The 27792-nt window shown below is 41.9% G+C and overlaps 2 protein-coding genes and 1 long non-coding RNA gene across 6 annotated transcripts in view; 2 read left to right on the plus strand and 1 right to left on the minus strand.

Moving 5' to 3' along the window:
• LOC148346259 (12-(S)-hydroxy-5,8,10,14-eicosatetraenoic acid receptor-like) overlaps positions 1 to 27792 on the minus strand; it is a 41729-nt gene that overhangs the window by 13502 nt on the left and 435 nt on the right. For both annotated transcript variants that reach the window (XM_088324453.1, XM_088324454.1), the window contains exons 2-4: positions 22934 to 23103; positions 18216 to 20119; positions 14575 to 14674 (exon numbers count right to left, since the gene is read on the minus strand). The gene's annotated coding sequence lies outside the window, so the exon portion shown is untranslated. The remainder of the gene's footprint in view (positions 1 to 14574; positions 14675 to 18215; positions 20120 to 22933; positions 23104 to 27792) is intronic.
• Positions 232 to 18508, plus strand: LOC148346261 (uncharacterized). 2 transcript variants are annotated; one of them, XR_015848203.1, is made up of 5 exons: positions 232 to 268; positions 5086 to 5128; positions 13268 to 13371; positions 18046 to 18164; positions 18233 to 18508. It is a non-coding gene; the product is annotated as an uncharacterized LOC148346261 (long non-coding RNA). The 2 variants fall into 2 exon arrangements; XR_015848202.1 differs by lacking the exons at positions 232 to 268; positions 5086 to 5128 and adding an exon at positions 12416 to 13103.
• Positions 19723 to 27756, plus strand: LOC148346262 (transcription factor 24-like). Of its 2 annotated transcripts, none has more exons than XM_088324458.1 (4): positions 19723 to 20122; positions 22949 to 23086; positions 25585 to 25749; positions 25819 to 27756. In XM_088324458.1, exons 1-4 carry the CDS (start codon positions 19952 to 19954, stop codon positions 25957 to 25959), a joined length of 615 nt encoding a protein of 204 aa, XP_088180584.1. In that variant the 5' UTR covers positions 19723 to 19951; the 3' UTR covers positions 25960 to 27756. The 2 variants fall into 2 exon arrangements, with proteins under 2 accessions (XP_088180584.1, XP_088180583.1); XM_088324457.1 differs by having other exon boundaries at positions 19726 to 20122; positions 22946 to 23086.

Consider the following 27792-nt stretch of genomic DNA (forward strand, 5'->3'; position numbering starts at 1 on the left):
GCCTTCAGAGTTGCAATGATTGAATCAACTGCTCCAAATGACTGAATCTTGTCTCCCTTTTTCCTTCTTTTCTGAGTATTCTAATCAGACAACTAACCATGATAGCCACAATCTACAATATAATGCTTCCTCCCCCCCACCACGCAATGGTGGGAGGATAGCGGGTATGGGTGTCGCTAAGGGTAACGTCGAGCTGGTCTGCAAGAAAGAAGGTCCGATCTTTCGAACTTGATCACAGTTCAGCTGAGAAGTCCAACATCTTCTGAGGGTATGTGCCAGTGAAACCGGCCATCCTTTTAGACCTTTCTCTTTATTTGATTTTGTAAAATGTTTCCAGTCTGCATACTTTTTAAGTGCTTTCCTTGGGCTGGGATTTTGTGGAAACGCTAACACATGCTGCCAGAGAGTGCCTGGCGGAACAAGTGCAACAAAAGGGACCGCCATTGCTTTAGTCTAGCGGGCCGCATTGTGCCGCTAATCTGTGTCAGAGCCAATGGGACTCCATGATTGCCACTTCCAGCCCACGGACTACGAGTGGTACATCAAACAAAAAGGAATTATGAGGAGCTTCTTTCCCTAATTTCTGAGAGAGATGAATTTATGTAACCACTTTGTGCACAAATAACTTTTTAGTGGGGTCTCGGGCAAAATACGAAGCAACATTATCAATGCTATTGCTGAAGTGATTGGAGAAGAGATCAGAAGGGAAGTTGTTGATAAAGCACAGTTTAATAAAGCATCGCTCGTCTCTGTTATGGTGGATGAGACGACAGACGCGAGTAACAGAGCACAGGTATCACGGACACAGGTATCAGTCAGAATTGAGCAAATGACATTGTAGGTCTTATCATCCGGTTTTAGGTGTGTTATGACGGTGCAGAGGTCATGTCTTCTGGATTAAATTGGGTGCAGGCTAAAGTTAAGAGGAGCTCACCCGTTAGCTTTCCGAGGTTTGTTTTTTGCTTCACATATTAAATGGTACTTTAAACTCAACAAAATTAAAGTCAACAAGAAAAAAAAGTCCCTGAAAAAAATGTGTCGTTGAGCCACATCACTAATTCGGTCAGGAGTGAAAGTCCAATGGTTACATTCGCAGCTTTTTTCAATTACGACCAACTGCCAAACGGTTACTCCACAATTTTCGAACGGAAGCTTAAGCAAACTGTTAATTTATTTTTTTTTGTTTTTACATGTGGTATCTTGTCTCTATCCCTCAATTTGTTTTTACCTAGGCCCAAGTGTTGTGTATTATTCAATTTTCTTCTGTATATTTGTAGTAAACAAATTCCCATGAATATTTGAGTGTATGTGTCTTGATTAATACATATATGATATTTTCTGCTTAAAATAAATTGCAGATAAACTCTGTGTGTAGCCACACTTTAGATCAGGGGTGTCAAACTCAATTATACAGAGAGCCAGAACTCAAACCACACCTTTATTTATTGAATACACTAAAACTTGCCTTTTAAAAAAATATGAATTAAAAAAAGTCAGGAATATTATTCCAGAATAAACCAACCTAAAATTTAAATGAATTAAAAATCGTTGCTCTCCATAAAAATATCTCCTGTCCTGAAAAAAAACAAAACGGAAAATATAAATAAAATTTGTGCTTTTCACTTTGGGAATTTGCTTTAGTGAAAAACATCTTCATATTCTTCTTTAACTCTTCAACTTTCTGTATCTTTTCTCTGGATTCAAGGTTTTTCAGCTTACTCTGAAGTTTTTTCTTGTAGTACCGTTTTACTCAAAATTCCTTAATTACGGCCACAAAATCTCCACAAATAAGACACACGGGTTTACTGGCAATGTCAGTTAACATCATTTTCTTGGCCATTGTGGTTTTTAGTATCAGAGTATAATTTCAAAGTTATCGGGGCTTCATAGACCCGGGATTTCGCGGGCCAGATATAATTGTACGCCGGGCCGGATGTGGCCCGCGGGCCGTGAGTTTGACACCTGTGTTTAGATTATGAAATTGATCACGAGGTTCTTCAGTCCGTTTTCCTGATAAACATATCCAAAAACTGCCATGGTGCCCCAAAAGGCGAGACAAATGTAATACAACACTTGTACAACACAGTGTAAATATTATGTCAATTGATTATTTACTCAAATTATTGATTGACCCACTAAATACATGATAATAAATATTGCTGTTATTTGGTTTGGAACTTGAAACAGTACAACATACGAGTACTGCTAGAGCAGAGGACAATGTGTACCGCTTGTGTAGAAGACACAATTTGTCATCCAACCAAAACTGTTTTAGTCTCACAGTCATTAATCCTCCTTTAAATCTTTCATTCCTTTGCCCCACCTGCCTTGTTTTGCCTCAGGATGTCTTTGACTGACGTGCCGAGATGAAAGCCAACACGAATGCGTCTCAGACAATTACACACAAATTCTGTCAGATGTTTAACCTCCAAATTACTGGCTCATAGCTTCATTATCCTTCACTCCACAACACACGGACATACATATAAGAGGCCGTTCGAGAAGTAAAACCTATTTGCTCTCACATGTGTTCCATGTTTTTATCGATTACTATGTATTAAGATCCCCGAATCAATTTCCTCATTTGTGAAATGAAATGTGTTTGAATCGTAAGTTCTGTGACACAGACTAATATAATTGGTCATACAACTCCTAGGAGACAATATTACAATATACGTGGTGCCTACAGCTATTATTACTTTATTGAATCAGAGTACTGGTCAGTGAGTTTTCCCTTGACCTCGTGTAAGTTTTAGATCAGGGCATGGGTTAGTAATAGTCTGTTTTCAAAAGTCAGTGGTCTGTGCAGCCCTTTAAGAGACTCCTTGTGATTAAGGGCTAGACAAATAAACATGACATGACTTGACTGAGGTTTTTGAGTTTTTCCTTGCCTTCGTGTAGGTTTTAGATCAGGAGGTGGTATAATAATCTGTAGTTTGCAATAGTCTGTGGTCTGAGCAGCCCTTTGAGACTCCTTGTGATAAAGGGTGTCACAAATAAACATGACTTGACTGAGGTTTTTGAGTTTTTCCTTGCCTTCGTATAGGTTTTAGATCAGGAGATGGTATAATAATAGTCTGTAGTTTGCAAAAGTCTGTGGACTGTGCAACCCTCTGAGAGACTCCTTGTGATGAAGGGCGTCACAAATAAACATGACTAGACATGAAAAATCATAATCTCACACATGCACAACTATACTCTCATACAGACACAGTACCACAGTCATACAGTAGTGTGTATAAAGAAGTACTGTATGGTAGTGTTTGGGCAAAGGTATCCAAAGTCTTTACAGTGGTACAGTATGTCACAAAAGTGAGTACACCCTTCACATTTCTGCATAGATAAATAGTCTCCAAGAAGAAAGTTTCAAGGGTTTACTTCAGGAAGTTGTTTAGATTGTTAGGGCAGTGAGGTCACTGTGAGGAACCAAGAACTGAAATAAATGGTCAAATAAAAAGTGAATGCATTGGTTTTCAAAAGGTGGTTAAAGTACCACTAAGGGTAATTGGTGGAACTTCAAGGGGTACTTGAAATGTCTTAAAAAGCAACACCAATGCAAAAACTACAGGGCTTACTTCATTTCTCAATACACTGCATAAAGAAGTATATTAATGGTTGGTTGGTGTAACGGTTGCCCATGGCACCCAATTGGCCCCGCCCGTTTGGCGCCAGCTGCGGCTCGTTGACTGATTGGCTTCCCTCCTATTTAAGCTCAGAGCTTTCACTCACCCTTTGTCAGTCTGTCAACAAACCTCTGTACCCGCAAGACGTGGGTTTTGACTCTGTCCGGTTTCCTGCTTGTGTTTCCTGTCCGGTATCGTTCCCGTCTATTTTGTCCTATTTTATATCGATCTCCAGTTTCGTTCCCGGCTATTTTGTTCTGTTTAATTCCGATCTCCAGTGTCTGGCTTTGTTTCCGTCCATCTCGTCCTGCTTGTTATCGGACTCCAGTCTCCAGTGCCTGATATCAATCCTGTCTGTCCCGTCCTGTCTGGTATCGAACCCATCCAATATCTGCAATTGGTATCGATCTCGTTGGCCTCTGGCTTCCTGTCATTCCACGCCAGACTGCTGCCTTACGTCTATTGCCCAACGAGCGCTGAATCACTGGCGTTAGGGTTAACGTGCATGACTCCCCCATTTCCCGTAAAATAAAGCTTGTGTGAGAAATGTCATGCATCTGGGTCCTCCTCCTTGTTCTGGTTCTTGACAGGTTGGTTGGTTGATTGGTTGGTTGTTTGGGTCCCTTAACCACTTGGGTTGATGGGGCAAAGTGAGCAACTACACATAGGCCCACATGTAATTTTCACTTGCTGGCTTAGATCCATTTCAGGAGACTCACCGAGAACCACTTTTACAAGACGTAATTCAAAATGTAAAGCCACTGCAAACGTAACAACTAAAACAACCTTCATATTCCAAGGAAATTTAAAACTTGTTTGTCGACCTTAACCCTTTGAATGCCCGCATTTGTCATTAAGAGATTACAGATTACAAGTACAAAATGTTAAAATGGCCTTTATGAGGAGATCATTCAACATGTGCACTCAAACACTACACATAACTATTTGAGTTTTTGCCCCCCTGAGTAGACGAGTCTTTGCATGTGTGTGGTGATATGGTAACAACTTGCCAGTGAAGACATGCCGCAAGCAGCCTTTGTTTACAAATCTTTCACTATCCGTAAATATTTACAAATGTATAATGACATGTACAGGCACTGTTCCATTTTTCTTCCGTGCCATTGGAGACAAACTATGCAAACAAACTCCTACGCCTCAACGTTAACAAAAGAGGCAATATGAGGTTTGAAACTGCAAATTGAGACGTGAAAAGAGCAACACTGCTCTCATCTGGCCGTTTACAAAATTGTTTTAGATATTTCTTTGCAGGCGTACACGGTGTGCAAGCTTTAACCTCGAGCAAGGCACCTCCACAGCACTGACTTGCTCGTGAGGTGCTGGTTTGTTTACCTATACCCTGCCCTCTTCTTTGTAAAGTGTGCCCAAGGGGGGATAAGAGGAAAATAATAATGATAGAATAATGTGAATGCTATTAATAATGAGCAGTTGTTTTTCTTGACAGTTCCAACAACATTATCAAGTTCTGATGAACATGTCTACAAAAGGTAATAGAGAAACAAGGGCTTTGCTTTTGTAACAGAGTTGAAATTTGATTGTTTTGAATGTTTTTTTGAATTCTCACAAAATCTGTGTTTTTGTTGTATTACTGTTAATATTCTGGTACCTCATTCAGTTGTTAAGTCATGGGCGTCTGCGACTGTTCTTTTCGTCTGGCACTTTATGGGCTTCAGCGCTTGCCGTAGCTTAAATAAGTTTGTAAGCGTTGAAGGTAAGATGTGCCCAATATCAGTTGGATAAAAAAAATGCATATTTTGCTAGACATTTGAGCTGCTTTCGAAATTATTTTTGTATATAAAGATATATAAGTTGTTCTAAATGATGTATATTAAAAAAGCACTAAATAAGAGGTTAAGCAATACAGCTTGAAATGAAGATGCAACGTGTTCTGATGCAAACACGCCACGAGGTGCGGCCTGTTGAGTGATGACCCGTTCTTTTGTATCTTTAATATTTTAGATAATTGCAGTCGTGAACAGAAGCCCCTGACTTTTGTATTGTTTTGTTTATTGAATGCAGGTACGTGTGAAAGTTATGTTCATTGTTATTATCGAAGTTTCATTATTAATGTGCTCGCATGTTGTCTGCTTGCTGTAGCTAAAATACGTTTGTAAGCGTTGAAGATAATTGCAGTCGTGAACAGAAGCCCCTGACTTTTGTATTGTTTTGTTTATTGAATGCAGGCAATAAACCCAGAGATTGTGAAACCTTGTGTCGTGCATGAAAGAGGGTCGCTACACTGGTGCCGTGACTACACAACTGGATCACTTTGATCAGCCTCTGAGCAGATCCCGGCGTTGCTGCATATTCTTCTTGTGTCCACTAGAGGGTACTGTTGCACTGCATTGGCGCGTTGATTTCGTTCTATGTATTTGTGCCACTGTGCATTTGCTATCAATACGTAAATTATTCGTTAATTTCTGGTTTTTATTTTTTTCCTGTTTTATTTTCTATTCTTTGTACTACTGAAAGTATAATGGCTGAAGGATATAGTAGTCAAAATGACGATTTTCAGGGCTTTTCTATTGGCAGGGGCAGGGGTGTCCATTTTAATGGTTTGAATGCAAACACACTTACTAGTGGGTATGGAAGTGAAGGTGTAGGTGGTCTCCAAGAACATGTTAGTGATGGGAGGGACAGGGGGCGTGGTATGAGCCCAAACTGGTCTCCAAGTGAACAGTTCTTGAGGGAGAGTGCACAGACTTCAACCCCAATGAGTGATAACATTGCCCTGCAACACCTGACTGACATGGTAGGCCGAATTGGAGAGCAGATAGGCAACTCAGTATTGGCTAGTCTGCTCTCTTCTGGTTTCATTGATCGCACACATGCACATGACACACCAATGACTGGCAAAGCAGCGACTGCTATGACTAAAGACGACCCCAGACCACATAACACAACGCAGGTAAACACTACACCGGTAATTGTCCATGTCAAGACTGAACGTGAAATTGTGACTTTCAGGGGAAATGGTTCTGACAAGTTTTCAATTCAAGAATGGATCACCATGACTAAAGCCCAGCTTCGGAAACAGTCTTATACAACAGCTGAAAAAGCAGATGAGATACTAAGCAGGCTTTTAGGGAGGGCAAGAGACGTTGTCAGAGTAGCTCTCAGGAGTGATGAGGCACTTGATGTGAGGCAAGACCCAGATATCATTTATGACATTCTAATACGATACTTTAGTCATTCCTCGTCAACTCTCCCGTTGCAAGATTTTTACACCACGCTACCCACGCCAAAGGAAAATCCAGTTGACTACTGGATCAGACTAAACAAAGCAGCAGACACTGCTGATGAGGGTTTGCGTCGCTTGGGCGGAAAAATGAAAAACCTTGGTGGGGAAGTGGCACAAATGTTTGCAAAGTACTGTCCTGATCCACAGCTATCGAACATTTTCAGATGCAAGCCTGTTAATGAGTGGACCTCTAAGGACGTTCAACTCAGGATAGATGAGTATCAAAGGGAATCAGGGGCGTCAACTAGGTCTTGCAGTGTCCCTCCACTGAAGAATTACCCGACTGCAGTGCTTGACAGTGAATCTTCTTGTTGTTCCTACTCTGGCTCTATAGAGACGGGTCTCCAGTCCATTTGTCCCCACCATGTTAACCCCGATCCATATACAGATTTTTCGTGTGTTCGACAGCATACCCAGCGCCCACAGCATGTCTCACCGCCTGTCCGTGTCCCACCACAGCATGTCCCACCACAGCATGTCCTACCACAGCATGTCCTACCACAGCATGTCCCACAGCCTGCTCAGAAAGATGACAGTGATGTCCTTGGCCGAATGATGAGCATGCTAGAGAGAGTTTTGTCTAGAGTGGAGCCACGCAATCCTGAGCGTATTCAGAGGCGCTTAAGTCCTTTCAACTCCCCTCCATGTAAGGTGTGTGGTGGCGCTGATCACTCCACTTTATATCATTGCAAATTGAATAATCTGTGTTTCAAGTGTCTAGCCCCTGGTCACTCTAAGCAGCATTGCCCCGACAAAGTTTCTCCCCAAATCAGTTCAGTTTCGGGAAACTAGCTGACCTGTATTCAGAGGGAGGCCGTACAGGTCAAAATGAGTTCTCCCACCCATTTGATCTCAATTTCAATTCAGTTTTTAATTCTGACACGTTCACACAATCTCAGTTGCGTAATATTGTTTATCAAAACACACATACTGTAGGGGGCAGCGATAGTTTGTTTTATGTACCAGTTAGAGTGGGGAGCAGTATGACTTTGGGGGGGATGTTGGATAGTGGCTCCATGGCCTGTACCGTGAGTGAGACTGCTCTGCGTAAGATGCTCTCTGTTGGAGCAGTACGTACAGAAGACGAATTTTCCACCAACGTGACACTCATTGGTGTTGGGGGTCGACGAGTGTGCCCAAAGTCAGCTTTCAACATCCATATGGAAATCAATAACTGTAAAATGATTGTGCCAACAATTGTTGTTGAGGGGCAACCTGATGACCTAATCATTGGAACTAATGTTATCAGAAACATATTGCATGAGTCAAAGAAGTTTAGTGCGTACTGGACAGCAATCTCTGCTCCATCATCCACTAATGCTGAAACGGAGCAATTTCTTTCAATGTTAGCTGGCTTGCATAGATGGAGTGGTGGTGAAATGCCCGAGAAGATAGGCACAGTGCTCTGCAATTCAGCCACATGCCTTGAGCCTGGCCGTGAGTACCTCTTGTGGGGGAAGCTGTCAAAAACTGCACGAGTATCTCCTGGGAGCGCAGCGATGACAGAACCTACGTCGGCACGATCTGCCCCCAAGGGTCTAATGGTCGCCAGAATCGTCACACCTCTGTGGGCAGATGGATGGGTTCCACTGAAGGTCATGAATGTCACAGAATATCCGCTGTTTTTGAGACGCAATGCAAAGCTGGCTGACTTGGTGCCTTGTGTTGCTTTGGAGGATCTAGACCTGGTCAGTGGCCATCAGAGTACTTCCGTTGTGCAATTGCCTCCTGTCTGCTCTGATGTAAGTAATGCTGAGGAGAAGCTACAGTCTATTGGCCTGGGTGAACTAGATGTTGGCTGTTGTGATGCATCGTCTGAGTGTAAAGACAAGTTGTCAGAGCTGATCATTCACTACCAAGACATCTTCTCGCGTAATCACCTTGACTGCGGAAAGGCGAAGGACTTTGTTCACAGAATCCATCTGGTTGACCAAAAGCCGTTCAGACTCCCTTTCAGACGTGTGCCACCGAGTCAGTATCAAAAATTACGCCAAGTCTTGAATGAAATGGAAGAGAAAGAGATCATTCGAAAGTCGACAAGTGAATATGCTTCACCTTTAGTTCTCATCTGGAAGAAGAATGGTGATATGCGTGTGCACTGACTTTAGGTGGTTGAACAAGAGGACTCTGAAAGACGCTCATCCTCTGCCACATCAGGCTGATTGCTTAGCAGCACTTGGTGGCAACTCCTTCTTCAGTACAATGGACTTGACGTCTGGGTTTTACAACATGCCTTTACACGAAGATGATAGGAAGTACTCAGCGTTCACTACGCCTATGGGGCTTTATGAGTACAACAGGTTGCCACAAGGGCTCTGTAATAGCCCAGGGAGTTTCATGAGGATGATGACTTCCATTTTCGGGGACCAAAACTATTTAAGTCTGTTGTGCTACTTGGACGACATTTTAGTTTTTGCCCCTGATGAAAGTTCTGCACTCAGACGTCTTGAAATGGTGTTCAGCAGACTCCGTGCCCACAATCTGAAACTGGCCCCCAGGAAATGTCACTTTTTAAGGAAATCTGTAAAATTCTTGGGCCACATTATTGATGAACATGGAGTGTCAACCGATCCAGAAAAAGTTGAAAGTATAAGCAAAATGACTGTGGCGGACTTGATGGAGTCGGATGGAGCGACACCTTCTGAGAAACGTGTACGGTCTTTCTTGGGCATGTTAAATTTTTATCAACACTTCATTCCGGGGTATTCAACACTCGCAAAGCCCTTGTTTTATCTGCTGGCTGGCCAGAAACAGAAGAAAGGCAGAAAGTCCAAATGCACTGTAGTGGGCCGCAAACTGAAATCAGGTGACTGGACTGCTGACCACGACCAGGCATTTACAGACCTCAAAAAGGCCCTTATCCATTCTGTGGTTTTGGCTCATCCAGACTTTAGTCGTCCATTTTTGCTGTCGACTGACGCCTCACTGGATGGCCTTGGAGCCGTTTTGTCCCAGGTACGTGAAGGTGACACAGTGGCTAGGCCAATTGCGTTCGCTAGCAAGTCTTTGACCCGGTCACAGAAGAACTACCCAGCTCACCGTTTGGAATTTCTTGCACTGAAGTGGGCTGTGTGTGAGAAGTTTAGCCATTGGTTGAAAGGCCATGAGTTTACCGTCTGGACTGACAATAATCCACTTACACACATTATGACTAAACCCAAATTGGACTGTTGTGAGCAAAGATGGGTGTCAAAGCTGGCCAGTTACAATTTTGAAATCAAATATGTGCCTGGTCCCAAAAACACGGTTGCTGACGCTCTCAGCCGTGTCCCTTTTTGTCAGAATGTTGGCCACAGACTAGTCAGTGAACCTCTTCATGATCTCACTGCGGAAGCTGCAGTTTTGTCTGATACAGCCGTCCAACAGACTCTCAGAGACTCTACAGATCAGCCTGTCATGGCAGAGAAGCTGTCCCATTCTATAGCTACAAATGTCCAGTCATTACTCGTGTCGGCCCAGACTGTATCCAATCAAGAAGTTGCTGCTGTTGTCCAGTCACACACTGAATGGGCCTCCGGTGCGAGAACTCGTGCAGGTCAACTGATAAGCCACATGCCCCACCTTATTCCAGATACACTACCCAGTCTGCCTGCCTTCTCTATGGATGACCTGCGAGAGGCTCAGTCCAGGGACAGAGTTTTGTCTCGTCTTCGGTTTTACGTGGAACGGTCTCGAAGACCGTCTAGACGCGAAAGGGCACACGAGACAAGTCAAGTTCTGGGCCTCCTGAAGCACTGGGAGAAGTTTGTTCTGAGTGATGATGTTTTGTACAGAGTATCCCGTAATCAGATTTCAAATGCAAAACGCCATCAGTTAGTGGTCCCTGATTGCCTGAAGGCCGAAGTTTTAAAAGGGGTGCATGACAGTGCGGGCCATCAAGGCCAGTCAAGAACCCTGAGCATCGCCAGACAGAGATTCTTTTGGTTGCATATGGACAGAGATGTGAGGATGCATGTTCGTCAATGTCAGCGTTGCATAGTCAGCAAAGTCACTGAGCCTGCAGGGAGGGCCCCTCTGGAAAGCATTGCCACTTCCCGCCCATTGCAACTTGTTTGTATTGATTTCTGGTCCGCTGAAGATTCACACAACAAATCTGTTGACGTATTAGTGATAACAGATCATTTCACCAGATTGGCACAAGCTTTTCCATGTAGAGACCAGTCAGCCAGGCAAGTAGCTAAAGTTCTATGGGAAAAGTATTTTTGTGTTTATGGCTTTCCGGAGAGGATCCACAGTGATCAAGGCCCAAGCTTTGAGAGCAATTTGGTCGCAGAACTTTTACAATTATCTGGGGTGCGTAAGTCACATACTACCCCGTACCATCCGATGGGAAATGGAAGTGTTGAGCGTTTTAATCGTACTTTGGGCAATATGATCAGAGCTCTGCCCCCTGAATCAAAGCAGGACTGGCCAAGACGTTTACAAACACTCACATTCATGTACAATTGCACTGCTCATGAAACTACTGGATATGCACCATTTTACTTGATGTTTGGGAGAGTTCCTCGCCTCCCAGTCGACACTCTGTTTGGGAACATTTTGTCTGACCCTGACATTACCACCTACGGCAGATATGTTGCAAAACTGTCTGAAGACCTGAGGGAGGCTATGTCAATTGCTCAGGAACATGCAAAAAAGGAACAGGGCAGACAGACTCGACTCTATAACAGGGCAGCAAAAGGGCCGTCAATTGGAGTTGGAGATAGAGTCCTTGTGGCGAACAAAAATGAGAGGGGCAAGCGAAAATTGGCTGATAGGTGGGAGTCTACCATCTACACTGTTATTGAGATGAACCCTCAAACACACACATTCAAAATTCAAGACACCATCACAGGGAATGAGAAGGTTGTTCACCGTAACCTGCTGATGTTGGTTAACTTTCTCCCAGTTCAAGACCAGCCCTCTCTCCAGTCTGATTTGTCTTTGTCCTCTGCACAATCATCTGCCTCTGTTTGTTCTTCAATGACCAGTCCCACTGTCTCCGAAGAATCTCACGCTCGAGTGCCTGCTCAGCTAAACCGGTCTGGATGTACGGCAGATGATGCGCAGAGTCTTGTAAGCATCTCAGGCCCTGACAACTACACAGATCTCACGCCTGCGTCTGGGGAGAGAACCAGAGAGTGGGTGCATGGGCTGAACTCTGAAAGTTCTGATCACTCTGGTCATTCCTTGACCACTCATACTCACGACACTGCTGTTAGGGATGACATTTCGACTCTTAGTGAGCATGATCATGTTCAATCTGTAGTGGCTGCTGTCTCTGGAGGTAACGTTAGCCACACTGATCAACCAGAGTCTGCACCACACCGCACTACACGCCTGGGTCGTGTTATACGACCAGTCAACAGGCTTCTTCACACTATGGCTAGACAAGATGTCACCAGACACCTACAGTGTAATGTTTAGACTATGCGTAACACAGTAGTTCGAGCTCTTGGGGCATGACATTTTTTCCCTTTAAAATTCTTCTGAAATAACTTGGTTTTGGAGAGAATGTTTTGTGCTCATTTATGTCTTATATGTCTTGGGTGAATGTGGAATGTGTAAGGCATTCTATAGCCGGTGGCTGGTTCAGAGAATTTTCTCTGTCCACTGCATCCTTAAAGGATACTTCTCAAGTCGGTCCTAATATGTGTGACCCAATGACTACTGTTATATATTGATTTTGATTTTATAACCAAGTGTCAGATTTTGTCCAGAATTCGGTGGGGGTGGGTGTAACAGAGTTGAAATTTGATTGTTTTGAATGTTTTTTTGAATTCTCACAAAATCTGTGTTTTTGTTGTATTACTGTTAATATTCTGGTACCTCATTCAGTTGTTAAGTCATGGGCGTCTGCGACTGTTCTTTTCGTCTGTCACTTTATGGGCTTCAGCGCTTGCCGTAGCTTAAATAAGTTTGTAAGCGTTGAAGGTAAGATGTGCCCAATATCAGTTGGATAAAAAAAATGCATATTTTGCTAGACATTTGAGCTGCTTTCGAAATTATTTTTGTATATAAAGATATATAAGTTGTTCTAAATGATGTATATTAAAAAAGCACTAAATAAGAGGTTAAGCAATACAGCTTGAAATGAAGATGCAACGTGTTCTGATGCAAACACGCCACGAGGTGCGGCCTGTTGAGTGATGACCCGTTCTTTTGTATCTTTAATATTTTAGATAATTGCAGTCGTGAACAGAAGCCCCTGACTTTTGTATTGTTTTGTTTATTGAATGCAGGTACGTGTGAAAGTTATGTTCATTGTTATTATCGAAGTTTCATTATTAATGTGCTCGCATGTTGTCTGCTTGCTGTAGCTAAAATACGTTTGTAAGCGTTGAAGATAATTGCAGTCGTGAACAGAAGCCCCTGACTTTTGTATTGTTTTGTTTATTGAATGCAGGCAATAAACCCAGAGATTGTGAAACCTTGTGTCGTGCATGAAAGAGGGTCGCTACACTTTACTGACCGACCGACCTACCCACCAGTGACTACACATCAAAAGAGGTGCATGTCGCTTAAGCCATTCTAGAAAAGAAAAAAAAACTATTTCACTGCTCTTTCCAATTCATCCAAAAGAAATGTCTGTCTCTGAGAATCGAACCACGGGCCACAGCAATGAGAATGCCAATTCCTAGCTAATAGACCACCAGTGACTAAGCATCAAAAGAGGTGCTTGTCGCTTAAGCCATTCTAGAACAAAAAAAAACCATAGAAAACTATTTCATGGCTCTTTCCAATTCATCCAAAATAATTCTCTCTCTCTATTGTCACAATATGTTAACCCATTTTGTAACAATGACAATAAAGGTATATTCTATTCTACTTCTTGCTCCCTATTTTTCCTCTTTTTTCACTCTTTACGTTGTCTTTCTCTTTCTTTCTCTTTTTCCATCTTTCTTTCTCTACTTCTTGCTCTCTTTTCCTTCTCTTTCTCTCTCTCTCTTTATCTCGCTCTGTCTTTGTCTCTTTTTTTCTTTGTCTCTCTCTCTCTCTCTCGCTATTTCTCTACTTCTTGCTCCCTATTTTTCCTCTTTTTTTCACTCTCTTTCCATTGTCTTTCTCTCTCTCTCTCTCTCTTTTTCTTTTTCTATCTTTCTTTCTCTACGTCTTGCTCGTTTCCTTCTCTCTCTCTCTCTCCACTTCTTGCTCCCTATTTTTCCTCTTTTTTCACTCTTTCCATTGTATTTCTCTTTCTTTCTCTACTTCTTGCTCTCTTTTCCTTCTCTTTCTCTCGCTCTCTCTTTGTCTCTCTCTGTCTCTTTTTTTCTGTCTCTCTCTCTCGCTTTGTCTCTCTCTCTCTTGCTATTTCTCTACTTCTTGCTCCCTATTTTTCCTCTTTTTTCACTCTCTTTCCATTGTCTTTCTTTCTTTCTTTTTCTCTCTTTTCTCTCTCTCTCTCTCTGGTACTCCAAAGCGCCGAACAAGAAAAATGAGTGGCCACAACTCTATTAGGACACAGTAGACCCTCAAGATATGACGCTATGCTAATTAGCTCAGAAGCCCTGGTACTCCAGATACCAACTCTCAGATAACTAAACAGTATATAGTAAGTACTTCTTATGTGTAATATACATGCATATGAGGAAATAATATTGTAAATAATGACCAGATGATAAAGGTGCTGTGTCTGAGTCTGATGAAGAGGCTAACCTGCAATTGGTAACCATCAAAACCAGTTTGTTTCATGTGGGGGGATAAAACTCCTACCTCAGAAATCATCCGGGAGAGGGATGAGTGCCACCAGACTGTACTTGTCCAAGATACGCCACAGGAAGGGATGCCCCAATGACTCAGGCAATTAAGAGATCTGTAAAATAAATATTCATGTTTATGAAAAATGAAATTTGAGCTACATTGGGTGTAACGTGACTTGAGCTGGTACAAAGGAGTGCCCGGTAGATGCAGAGACAGCCGATTCAAATGAAAACCAATTTTCCACTTTCGAGAATCATCAGCCCCTTAAAAATGTCGTTGCTTTTGTCGCCTCCCTACTTTTAATAATAGTCCCACTCGTGGATTGATCATGGCCATGCAACCTGGCAAAGGTAGCCGTTTTTGAGTCTTATTCGTATTTCTTGATCATTTGAAGAATCTTTTCCCTGGTTATCATCTTTTTGCTTGTCCCTCATCTAATAAAATTAATCACAAGCTTCATTTTATTTGTTATCATGTTATCACTTCTACATTTAGCATCACTGCATGGGTAATAAATAATAATCATGAGCTTTGTTTCTAGGTTATTGCATTTTTGCTTCTTTCTTTATCCTCGCAGCAGGCCTTGGACTCTTAACTAATAAATACAATACAAAAATATAGTGTTGGAGGTAGTTCAGGTAACTAACATGGCCCAACTAGAACCACAGTAAGATGCTTTTGGAGTTTTTTTTGACCCATTGCAAATGCCAATTCTTGAAAATGACTCCAACTGTGTACTAACCTGGACCCATTTACTGTCAATTTCTCAGTCTTGCTCATGATAGTGACAAGAATAGAGATTATGATAAAGTTACTAGATGTCACTGTTTTGTGTACTGCAACCGAAACAATGCTAAAAAGCACAAGGAGCAACACAAACTACAAAGACTCACAGTAACCAAACGAGACCACGTAGGAGACCCCTGGTCTTGACCAGGGTTTCTCTACTTTTTTGGAGCCAAGGCACGTTTTTCATTTAAAAAGCTGCACCATTTATCAAAAAAGGTTTCAAAAATAACTAAAATCATATTTATTTTTTTTAAACTTTAATGATCCTGTTGCTAAATTGATAAGTTTTTTTTGCTGCGTTCTAACTTTTAAAAAGTAAAAACAATCATTAAAATCACCAAAATATGTGCAAGATCTTTACTTTATTTGATGTATTATTTTTAGCAATGAAATCTCAAACAGCTTCAAAATAAGTTATTAAATGCACCATTCTATCTCATGAGCAGATAATTTGTATATAAAAAGAAAATTAGTCTTCTGCCACCTACAGATATGGATGAATGTTACGGTTACTCAGGTGATCATTGGATAAGAGCAAGGATAGTGACCAGTGGCATGCTTTTGCATAGAGTAATTGGGATATTTTCTGCAGTACTCAATTATGCCCCACTACACTGGTTGCAAAACATTGGTCTAGACTCTAGACTGTCTTCAGTCTGCCCCTTCTTTCTTGTCAAATGAGTCTAAAACCTCTTTCAACTGATCTATCTACCTTGGTCATATCCCTCAAGAGGGGTGACCGACAGCAAGACACACACATACAATAACAAAGAAAATAAAAGGGAAATAAATAGCATAAAAAACACACAAAAAGTTTTGGACCATGGCCAACCCAATTGCCCAAACACCCAAACAAGTTAGGCACCTCGGCACCTAAGTTGGTCATGCTTTCGTCCCTCCAGATGAAATGGGACACCAGAAAGCAGCCATGTCACTCGGGTCAGAGCGACACGACACTCTTTTGTTCAACAGCAGGGCCCGACAGCTTTCACTGGTTTACCCCTGCCGCATCATACGGGCGCCCAGCCCATCCTTAAGAACGCGTCCACAATCCCACTATCCTTCCACAACACCTCTCCACTCCTTTCTATCACCAACAAGAGCTCTAGCTACCATTATATTTAGACCTCTTTCCTGCAGTGCACTTATAACACCATCCATCCACGTCAATGACGGCCTTCCTCTTGGTCTCCTTCCATGTACTTCTGCTCTGTAGATCCTCTTCAACATTCGCTCCTCATCCATCCTCTCCATGTGTCCAAACCAACCGAGTACTCTCTTATCAACACGCTTGCTCAGTTCCGCGACTACTCCAGTTCTGTCTCTCACAATTTCATTTCTCAGTCTATCCAATCTTGTCACTCCTAACATAGTCCTCCAACACTTCATCTCAAAAACATTTAACTTCCTTCTTAAATCTGCGTTCAGGCTCCAAGTCTCTGCACCATACAACACAGTCGGCACAATCACACTCTCATACAGTCCCCTCTTAACATCCATACTCATGTTGTTCATCACTCTTCTCAGAGCACCCAAAACCTTGCTTCCTTGATTCTACTGATCTAGGACCATCAAAGGCTTGCACGTGAACTTTGCCCCAAACTCCAGACACGGCCTGACCACAATATTGTCCCTGGGCTGTGTTGATTACTCTCTGTATATTCTTGGTGCCATGCTCCTAGCATACCAAACAGTGACACTGTATGCCAGAATGCTCTCCACTGTGGCTTTGTAGAAGGACACCAGCAGCTTCTGTTCCAGGTTGGTCCTCCTGAGAAGCCTCAGGAAGTGGAGTCATTGCTGGGCCTTCCCCACAACAGCCCTGGTGTTGGCAGACCAGGAGATGTTGGTCAGAGACTTAGGAGTTTAAAAGGAGTAGACTCTCTCCACAAAGTCTCCATTGATACTGAGAGGAGCTGAGTCTAGGCTTGATTGCCTTTGTGGTTTCCAGTATTAGGTTATTTTTAGAACCGTACGTCATCAGCTTCTCCACGTCCTTCCTGTAGGCCGTGCAAAAGCCTGTCGTCACTGAGGCTGACCACAGATCAAAAGTAAGATGAGCTTAAAGAAACCCAGCTCGATATGACCCAAGCTTATGGGTATTGAAGCCCGACCAATTAAGTTAATTTCCCGGATCAAACCTGAGGCGAACCCACAATTTCATATTTTATTCGGGAAGACCCAGGGGAGGAGAGGTGATTTAGGATAAAACAAAGCCTGTCATTTGTAACAAAATCTATGTTAAACAAGACTGTTCAAACAATTACATCTTTTATATTGCGTCTGCAGAGAATAAATTAACCAGCAATTTTCCATCTTTGACGGATTTTTGGTAAAGTTGATGGGAAGATTTGAAGGCCGTATCTCTTTTTGACAGCTTGAAAATTGGGCCATAAATCTTAGCAGCAGTCCTGTTTTTTTCGTGGACAACAATCACTCGTAGCAGAAACTACGCAACATCCCAGTGAGTTGTGACAAGCTAAAAAAAAAGTCAGTGAGAGAGGAGCATGGCCCGACCCAAACATAATGGTGACATTTTAGGCCAGACTCAGGCTTAAGATCTGAGATGTTAGCTTGTGAGAGGAAGCGCTTGATAAAAGATATGGATGAAGACACCAGCCAGCTGGTATGCGTAGTTTATCAAACACGCTGATTAATCGGGCGGCAGCTGACTTGATTTCCTCGCGCTAAAAGGAAATTCTCCCTGGACGACCTACTGACCAACGTGATGATCTACTGGACATCCAGCTGCATGGTGTCCTCCATGAGGTTCTACAAGGAAAACAATCCAACCTGGACGCTCCCCACGTCAAGTGAGTCGGATCGTAACAAACTTTGCGGGCAGGACCATGCTCTGAACTCACGGTTTCATTTCTTCCAGGATGCCGGTGACGGTGCCGACCGGTTTTGGCGAGCTTCCCTGACGAGCTGATGCACACTCCGAGTTATGGGTCTGGCAAAAGTTCCGCAGACTGCTGACGTTCATGTACATGGCCATTTTGCCGCCACGGAGGAACCGCAGCTGATGGTCCAGGACATCAACAACTTTGTCCAGAAAGTAGAGAAGATGAGCAGCAAGTCTGCTTGAAGGGCACCTTTTGGGATTTACAATATATGTTGACAAAATGTTCCTGATTAAAGTTTTTGATTCTGCAAACCTCTGCCGGCTGTTTTCTAAATTGAATCAAATGTTTTTGTAAATCATTTTTAGGCAATACATTGCAATTTAAAGTGCTTAATAAAAACATTTAATGTACGATAAAGCAATAAAATCCCTGCCATTATCCCTTAGCCAACAACCCGAAAGACAATGGTTAAAATATAGTAAAAAATAAATACATAGTAACATAAATAAAATATGATTATGGCAAGGCACAGACAAACCACATGAGAAGGAGCGATCTTGTCAAATGTAGGAATAAGTATATAAATGGCTACAAATATATGCCATAGAAATAAATTAACACACAATTCGCAAAACACCTAAATAAATGACAAATGCAATTTATATATTATTTTCTCATATTATTTATTCTGTCGTGTTTTGTCATGTATTTTTTCGGATATGTGTCGTTTTTTGGCACAAATTTTGTCTTGTACTTGGTTGTGTACTTTGCTGCCTATCTATTTCGTGTACTTTGTAATCTTATATTGTCATTTAGTTGTGTATTCAATTCTGAATATTGTCATTTTGTCGTGCATTTTGTTAAATGTGTCGTTTATGTAGTTATTTAGCCATGCGTTTTGTTGTCTTTAGTATTTTGTTGCTATTTTGTTTCGGAGTGAATTTTGCCATTTAGATAGTTATTTGTGTCTATTTTTTGGCGTGTATATTGTCAGGTATATTGTCACATGATTTGTCTCAACAAAATCTTATTCAAATGAGGGAGCAGGTCAAACTGTCTGAGCTGTCCACTTATCGGTTGATCGCCCAGTCAATTTGATCCACCACATCGTTTGAATAATAATTTGTTGTCACATAATACATGATAAAAGAAATGGACCTACTGAAAAAAATGCATTGATGTCATATATTTATCTATGTGATTTATTTATTTTTTATTTAATTATATGGCATATATTTGTAGCTATTCATTTCTACATATGGCAGAATCGCTCCTTCGTAGTTTTCATTCCTTCATTAGCTAAAAGTAGCACAACAGCGCAAGATCCTGGTCATGGCAGTCTATGTCGCGCTGGCCCTGACCCCCGCATCCCACCCCTGGCCAGCTGTGTGCAGAATTTTCAGTTTCCCAAGCCCCCCAGAACAGGAGGGCTCAGGACCCCCCTCCCACCCGCCTGTTCCTCTTGGCAGCTGAAGCTCCAGGGAGGATCAGGACGACCCAGATAAGGCCGGCGTGAAGTTCCCCGCATTACCTCATTTGATAAGGGAACAGACGGAGTCGGGAGGGGGGCAACCGGTGGTGGTGGGGGTCTCTTTTTTTTAGGATCCCGTGGCTTTCTTTGACGACTTTTCTTCAGGCGAGCCAGCGGGAGGAACCTCTCGACGTCGGTTCCTACCTCGTTGTGGCCTTCTGGACCTTGCTGAGATGGGGCGGAACCGGGCCGGGCATCCCGAGTAGAACCTTAGACGGAACCTATGCCTCGATCGCGCCCGCCTAGGTCGGAGTCCACCGGTGCGCAGACATTCATGGCAGGCAGCCCTTCGGAGGGTCTTGGGTCGCTCGGCACCGGTAGACCCGAAACCCGACCCACCTCCTTCGCCAGGAGTGGGCAGAACCTCAGTGGCCAACGGGAGTCACATTATCTGGTAAGCGAAAATAAGTTTGGATGGACTACTGCACTCGGATGTGATGTCACCTGAAGTTCTCATAATAGCAATTATTACCCTAGTTTCCAGAAAATAAGGCGCACTTAAAAACTCCAAATTGTCCAGAAATGTGAAATGATTCAGAATCCGATGCGAATCATATATCAGAAATACAGTGGACACAATTGGACATGTACAGTAACAATTAAATGATACTGCATCCGGTAACTGTTTTGCCTTTGAAACGCCCATATAGTGGCCTTCGAATGCCCTCTTGTGGTTAATATGTTAATTGTTCTCTGCTGAAAGGAAACATAAGAAGTGCAGAACTTTCGAACACTCATTGCAAATCTTTTGTTGTTGCTTTGGACAGCAATTGTCCGTAAGTATGAAACATATTGGGATTAAATGAATAAGGGTTTTTGTTTACAGTAAAGTTTTATACAAAATGATGTGCTCTTGTTGAAGGTATGTCTTAGCTTGGAATGCAACTTTATCGTTACCAAGCTAATTCGACTTTTTTGTACTTTGTTTTTAGTTTTACGGCGACCTTATAAGGGCAATGGTTAAGGCCATTTTTCTGGGCACTCCGGTTTGCTCCCACATTCCAAAGCCATGCATGTCAGGTTAATTGGCCGGTCCGAATTGTCCCTAGGTGTGAATGAGCGAGTGAGTTGTCTGTCCCTGTGTGCCCTGCGACTGCCTGGCAACCAGTTCAGGGTGTCCCCTGCCCACTGCTGGAAGATAGCTGGTATGGGCTCCAGCACCCCCATGACCCTACTGAGGATAAGCGGTGCAGATGATGGTAGGATGGATGGATCGATGTTCACATTGTGATTTCATGCAAGTGACAAAGCCACACATGTATTGATGATAAAATCACAAATTTAAAATGAATAAACTGTACAAAACAAAACCGTACCCCCAAAAGGAGAGGAAAAACAGACAATTTATACCGCTAACAACTCCTGAAACATATAATGCTCAAAGAAAATCTTGATATATTAATTTTCCTGAGCATATTTATCAGTAATAGGCATAGTATATCATTTCTCAAATTTGATATAAATTAAGGCCATTTTAAGGTCATTACCTTAATCAGTCGTGCCCAAGGTGGTGCCCGCGGGTACCAGTTAACCCAGCTGAGACCACCAGTGGAGCCTGCTGACTGGTTCTGATATCTTGGGTGTTTGTGATATTCTAGGTGATTTCATTTCTAACTGGCATGATGTTTAGTGGTTAAGCCTATTTTAACCTCTAATAATAATCGAATAATTGCTGCATAGTAATAAAATAAGTTATTGATTTAGAAATGCGTGCCAAACTGGTAGTAGCTCTCGACTTCAAAAGGGTGACAACTGAGCTAAATCATTTTATAAATGGTTACTTTACAAAAGTAATGAGTTATAGTTACTCACTACTACTTCGAAAAGTAAGTGAGTTAGTAACTGAATAGTAAAAGTAACTAGTTACCAGGGAAAGTAACTATTTCCGTTACTTTAAATAATTGGAAATTTTCTCAGCAAATATGACATCCTTGACTAGTTTTAGAGAACCGTTTTTTTTTTTCAGCTCGGCTCACTAAAAAGAGCCTTTTCTATTGGGTACCAAAAGGCTCTTCAGGTTGTGTTTGTTCCTTTAATTCCTACATCACCAATTATTAAGTAACCTTATGCAAGGAATGACTTAAAAGGGGGAGTAAATAAAAACAGAAACAGCAAAGAAACAAAACAAAAGAAAAAAGAAAATTACAAGAGGTAAGGGAAGAAAAAAGAATAAACTTTACATTTTCATATAAACCCATTAATACTAAAAAACACGGGAAATAAAATTTAAATGGATAAATCTATGGAAAAAAAGACAAAATACAAAACAAGTTCAACCGTTTCATGCTTAAAAGTGCACTGTTTGAGATGTCTTTAAGAAGTCAAATATTTTCTCTATTAAGGATGCGCTAACAATGCCCAACTGAGTTCAAAGAGCCCTTATGTTTTATTTTCCATTGCGTCTATCTGCTTTTACTTTACTTTTATCAGGCCTGTATGGGATGGAACAAACACCTAAAAAGATAAAAAAAGAAGAGTTTGTCGTGTCTAAGAAAAACAAAAGAAAACGTGTGTTAATTTACTGCCATCTCCTGGCTTAAAGTCATGATTGCAGGCTTAATTTTTCAAATGACGCACCGCACCTACAGGGCAGCACGGGGGAACAGTGGTTAGCGCATGTGCGGAACAGTTCTGAGGTCATGAGATCGAACCTCCTGTGTTGAGTTTGCATGTTCTCCCCGTGCTTGCGTGGGTTTCCTCCGGGCGCTCCGGTTTCCTCCCATATTCCAAAAACATGCATGTTAGGTTAATTGGCCGGTCCAAATTGTCCCTAGGTGTGAATGAGCGAGGGAATTGTCTGTCTCTGTGTGCCCTGCGACTGGCTGGCAACCAGTTGAGGGTATCCCCTGCCCTCTGCCCGAAGACAACTGAGATGGGCTCCAGCACCCCCGTGAACCTACTGAGGATAAGCGGTGCAGATAATAGATGGATGGACGGACGCACTGCACCTTTGAGAGATTTAAAGTCGACGACACGGGTTGCCGCAACCACAAATGTCAACAAGCCCTGGCGGCTTCCATTTTTTGAGACTCGGACCTCATTTGCCTTTTCTTTCAGCACATTAGTAAATACTGTATTTATGCTATGTAACCAAACGTTATTCTCGACAAGATTTTAACGATATCTTCGAGTTTTAATTGAACATATAGGTGTGCAAACAGATATTTAGGAATTTAGGAACTCATTCTTTTATCAGTCTTTGTACCTTTTCCTCTAGCAGGCGTCGTGGGGTTACGGGTGCACGTCCCAGCCCAGAGAGGAGAAATTGCACGTCCGCCGCCGCCAACACTCGCCGGAAAACGCCGCTCGGGAAAGGAGCCGCGTTCGAAACCTGCGTCAGGCCTTTCGCAGCCTACAGGTAGCCACGCCATTATCCTTTCCGGTGGAGAAAATCAAAAGACTTCAGGTCACAACAAGATATCAGATCAGATTCAGATTCAGATCTAGATTCAGATCTACTTTATTGTCATTCTAGTACACGTGTATACAGAACGAAATGTCGATACATCTGACCCGCAGTTTCCTTGAATGTACAGATATAAGTAAAAGTTGTATTGTATTATGGCTACGTATAGTATTTTACCATAGTGCCGATAGTGCAAGAGGAGTAGCTAACCAGATGTGCAAAATGGGCAGTCAGGTAAAACACTACTTTCACATCTTTAAATATATATATATAATTTGCACAAAAAAGCGCTACTTCCAGTTTGATGTCAATATTCAGTGTTCATTTGAGCTGTGAAAAGTGATGGGTCCCGGGCACTCGCATGCTCAAATATCTCTGGGTCCCAACAGAGATCTATGGGTCCCCAAAATTTAGTGTTATTGAGGTTGAAATTGTAAATCGGCGACAAATTTATAATATAAATCTATATATTCATTCAGTTTTATTCATCACAGTTTAGCAATACATATCAGTTATCACTTCAAGATTTTTCGGTTCAAAACAATATTGTACATTATCTATCTATCTAGCTATCTACCCTGGTCATATCCCTCAAGAGGGGTGACCGACAGCAAGACAAACACATACAATAACAAAGAAAATAAAAGGGAAAAAAATAGCAAAAAAAAAAACACACAAAATTTTTTGGACCATGTTCAACCCAATTGCCCAAACACCCAAACAAGTTAGGCACCTCGGCACCCAAGTTGGTCATGCTTTCGTCCCTCCAGATGAAATGGGACACCAGAAAGCGGCCATGTCACTCGGGTCAGGGTGACACGACACACTCTTTTGTTCAACAGCAGGGCCCGACAGCTTTCACTGGTTTACCCCTGCCGCATCATACGGGCGCCCAGCCCATCCTTAAGAACGCGTCCACAATCCCACTATCCTCTCCACTCCTTTCTATCACCAACAAGAGCTCTAGCTTCCATTATATTTAGACCTCTTTCCTGCAGTGCACTCATAACACCATCCATCCACGTCAATCGCGGCCTTCCTTTTGGTCTCCTTCCATTGACTTCTGCTCTGTAGATCCTTTTCAACATTCGCTCTTCATCCATCCTCTCCATGTGTCCAAACCAACAGAGTACTCTCTTATCAACACGCTTGCTCAGTTCCACGACTACTCCAGTTCTGTCTCTCACAATTTCATTTCTCAATCTATCCAATCTTGTCACTCTTAACATAGTCCTCAAATACTTCATCTCAAAAACATTCAATTTCCTTCTTAAAAAATAATATTGCGGAAATAATTATTTTAATCTATATTTTCATTCAGTTTTTATCATCACAGTTAATTGGTAATACAAAGGAGTTATCACTTCAGATTTTTCAGTTCACAATACTGTATATTATACAAAATAATATTGATGAAATATTAATCTATATTTTCATTTAGTTTTAATGATCACGGTTAATTGGTAATACAAAGCAGTTTTCACTTCAGATTTTTCAGTTCACAATATTGTACATTATACAAAATAATATTGCTGAAATATTAGTCTATATATTCATGCACTTTTAATCATCACACTTAATTGGTAATACAAAGCAAGTTATCTCTTCAGATTTTTCAGTTCATATATTCTTTGTGGTTTGCTGTCCCGCCACAGTTGTAATGCCTTCTCAAGGTCCAATCCATTATCATCCTCCTCATAGCGTCACCAGGAATATAATTTAGTCCATTTTGGCAGCAAAGTCCTTTTCTTACTCGGAGTATTCTTGTTTATTTTCTTTCGTCGAACACGTGTTTTGCTTGCCTCCGCGATCTTCCGAAGAATTTCTCAACCGTTTTTTCGTGCCGGAATTATTGCCGTTGTTATCGCTTTCTGCATTATGTTTCGACTTATTACTGACACTGAAGAAATTACCAATTTTGTGTTGATTTGCACTTAATACTAACTGCTTTTTCGGAGGAATACTTCTCTTTCACTCGACGACAATCACCACAAAAATGACGTAATCTCAAAGCAACTAGATCTCGTTTGCCGAGATCGGCGTGCAGACAAAAACTCGAACCGCGAGACCAAAACAACAATGGCGGATCTGCCTGACGAAAAGTTTGGAGTGCGGTAAATCTTTGTTTAAAAAAAAAAGTAATCGGGTAATAATGACAATTTTGTGTAAAAAAAGTAGCGTCCCGGGGACGCACGTTGATTTGAGACTATGCGTCCCCAGCAAAAATGATGCGGCTAGGACACAGGGACGCGGACAAACGAGAACACCGATATTTTTATTTTCAATGCTTACTTTTGGTCAAGCGTAGTTTAACATGATGTAACTTGATTTTGCAGCCGATAGGAGGTTTGCCGACAGTGCTTTAGACTTATAATGAATCCCCCAAGAGGCAAAATATATAATTTGTGTCTGTTCTAAAAAGAAAGCATGATGGCGACCTTGTTTCTCAGGCGGCTCTTCCGTCGGTGCCTCGCGACACCAAACTTTCCAAGCTGGACGTTCTCCTCCTGGCCAGCAACTACATCGCCCACCTGACGCAAACCCTCAACCAGGGCAGGACCCCCGGCGAGCATCCCTTGCCGCCCAGGCCGGGCGGGTACCTGCACCCGGTCAAGGTACGAGGCCGGTCCGATCAGACGTTTTTACCGGGCACTGACGGATTTTGGGGGATTGTGTGTCTTCAGAAATGGCCCATGCGTTCTCTGCTCTACTGCGGCAGCGTGGCCCCCGTGGCGTTTTCTGCAGTCCAGGCGGACCCCGGACCCCCGTCGGGTCAGGAAAACTACCCGTTTGATGGTACCGCCCAGATCGACGAGGAATGTTAGGCGGACGCTTTGCAAAATAGGAAACTTCTATTGGACTCGTCTTTGCGTCCTTTTTTTTTTTCACCATTTTCGACTCCAAGCACGACACGGTATGATGTTGTGTCCATGCACTGGAGGACAGGTGTGGAAGGGGCAGCCCGCAGGCCAAGGGTTTTAACACGGCCCGCAAGAAAACACTGAGAGGCGCGCGAGAGAAGAATAGGCTGCAGTTTTAAATATGTTCACTTAATGTCCCCTAAGCCAAATACCACTCTCAAAGCAACTGTATTAGTATTTCTCTCTCTTTCCTTCACTCTTTCTATCTTTCTTTTTGTCTTTTTTATCTCATTTTTCTCCTTCTTTCGAACACACTTTTTCCTCCCTTTTACCACTGTCTTTCACTCTTTCATTTTATTCTCTCTCTCCCTCACTAGTTTTTCTCTTTTTTTCCTGCTCACTTTCACTGTCTTTTTCTTTTCTCTAATTTTTTTGATCTTTCTCTCTCTCTTTCCCTCATTCTCTCTTTTCTTCACTCTTTCTATCTTTCTTTTTGCCTTTTTTCTCATTTTTCTTTCTTTCGAACACACTTTTTCCTCCCTTTTAACACTGTCTTTCACTCTTTCCTTTTATTCTCTCTCTTTTCCTCACTAGTTTTTATCTTTTTTTTCCTGCTCACTTTCACTGTCTTTCTCTTCTCTATTTTTTTTATGTTTCTCTCTCTTTTCCCCATTCTCTCTTTTCTTCACTTTTTCCATCTTTCTTTTTGCCTTTTTAATCCCATTTTTCTTTCTTTCGAACACACTTTTTCCTCCCTTTTACCACTCTCTTTCACTCTTTCCTTTTATTCTCTCTCTCTCTCCCTCACTAGTTTTTCTCTTTTTTTCCTGCTCACTTTCACTGTCTTTTTCTTTTCTCTAATTTTTTTGATCTTTCTCTCTCTCTTTCCCTCATTCTCTTTTCTTCACTCTTTCTATCTTTCTTTTTGCCTTTTTTCTCATTTTTCTTTCTTTCGAACACACTTTTTCCTCCCTTTTAACACTGTCTTTCACTCTTTCCTTTTATTCTCTCTCTTTTCCTCACTAGTTTTTCTCTTTTTTTTCCTGCTCACTTTCACTGTCTTTCTCTTCTCTATTTTTTTTATGTTTCTCTCTCTTTTCCCCATTCTCTCTTTTCTTCACTTTTTCCATCTTTCTTTTTGCCTTTTTAATCTCATTTTTCTTTCTTTCGAACACACTTTTTCCTCCCTTTTACCACTCTCTTTCACTCTTTCCTTTTATTCTCTCTCTCTCTTCCTCACTAGTTTCTCTTTTTTTGCTGCTCACTTTCACTGTCTTTTTCTCATCTCTATTTTTTTATGTTTCTCTCCCTTTCCCTCATTTCTTCACTTTTTCTATCTTTCTTTTTGCCTTTTTTTTTAATCTAATTTCTCTTTCGAACAAACTTTTCCTTACCTTTTACCACTCTTCCTCACTCCTTTTTTTTCCTGCTCACTTTCACTGTCTTTTTCTCTTCTATTTTTTTTATCTTTCCCTTTCTTTTTCCCATCTATTCATTCTCTCTTTTACTCTCCTTTATTCTCCCTTTCTCTCCATGAATGCTCTCTCTATTTCTCCCACTCGTTCTTCCTTTTTTCTGTTTCTCTTGCCTTCTCCTTTACCCTCTCTTGCTCTGTCTCCCTTGTTCTGCCTTTTTACCTCTCTGTTTCTTTCTCTCTTTCTTTTAAACCTGCTAGTCCAGCCCCCGTGAGATGTTTTTTTCTGGCATGTGGCCCCCAGCTTAAATAAATTTGACTCCCCTGACTGGAGGCATCAAATAAGAGCAAGTATAACTTTCCTTTTTGTAATTTTACCTATT

This window comes from Urocampus carinirostris, chromosome 20 (assembly GCF_059441175.1).
Source record: "Urocampus carinirostris isolate Australia breed hairy pipefish chromosome 20, RoL_Ucar_1.0, whole genome shotgun sequence".
Taxonomy (NCBI): Eukaryota; Metazoa; Chordata; class Actinopteri; order Syngnathiformes; family Syngnathidae; genus Urocampus; species Urocampus carinirostris.

Bases quoted from the DNA above. Each gene is read 5' to 3' on its own strand.
- LOC148346262 (XM_088324457.1), top strand. From the start codon at position 19,952: ATGCCTCGATCGCGCCCGCCTAGGTCGGAGTCCACCGGTGCGCAGACA. The intron at 20,123-22,945 runs GTAAGCGAAAAT...CTTTTCCTCTAG, and splicing joins AACGGGAGTCACATTATCTG to CAGGCGTCGTGGGGTTACGG. The intron at 25,750-25,818 runs GTACGAGGCCGG...GTGTGTCTTCAG, and splicing joins GGTACCTGCACCCGGTCAAG to AAATGGCCCATGCGTTCTCT.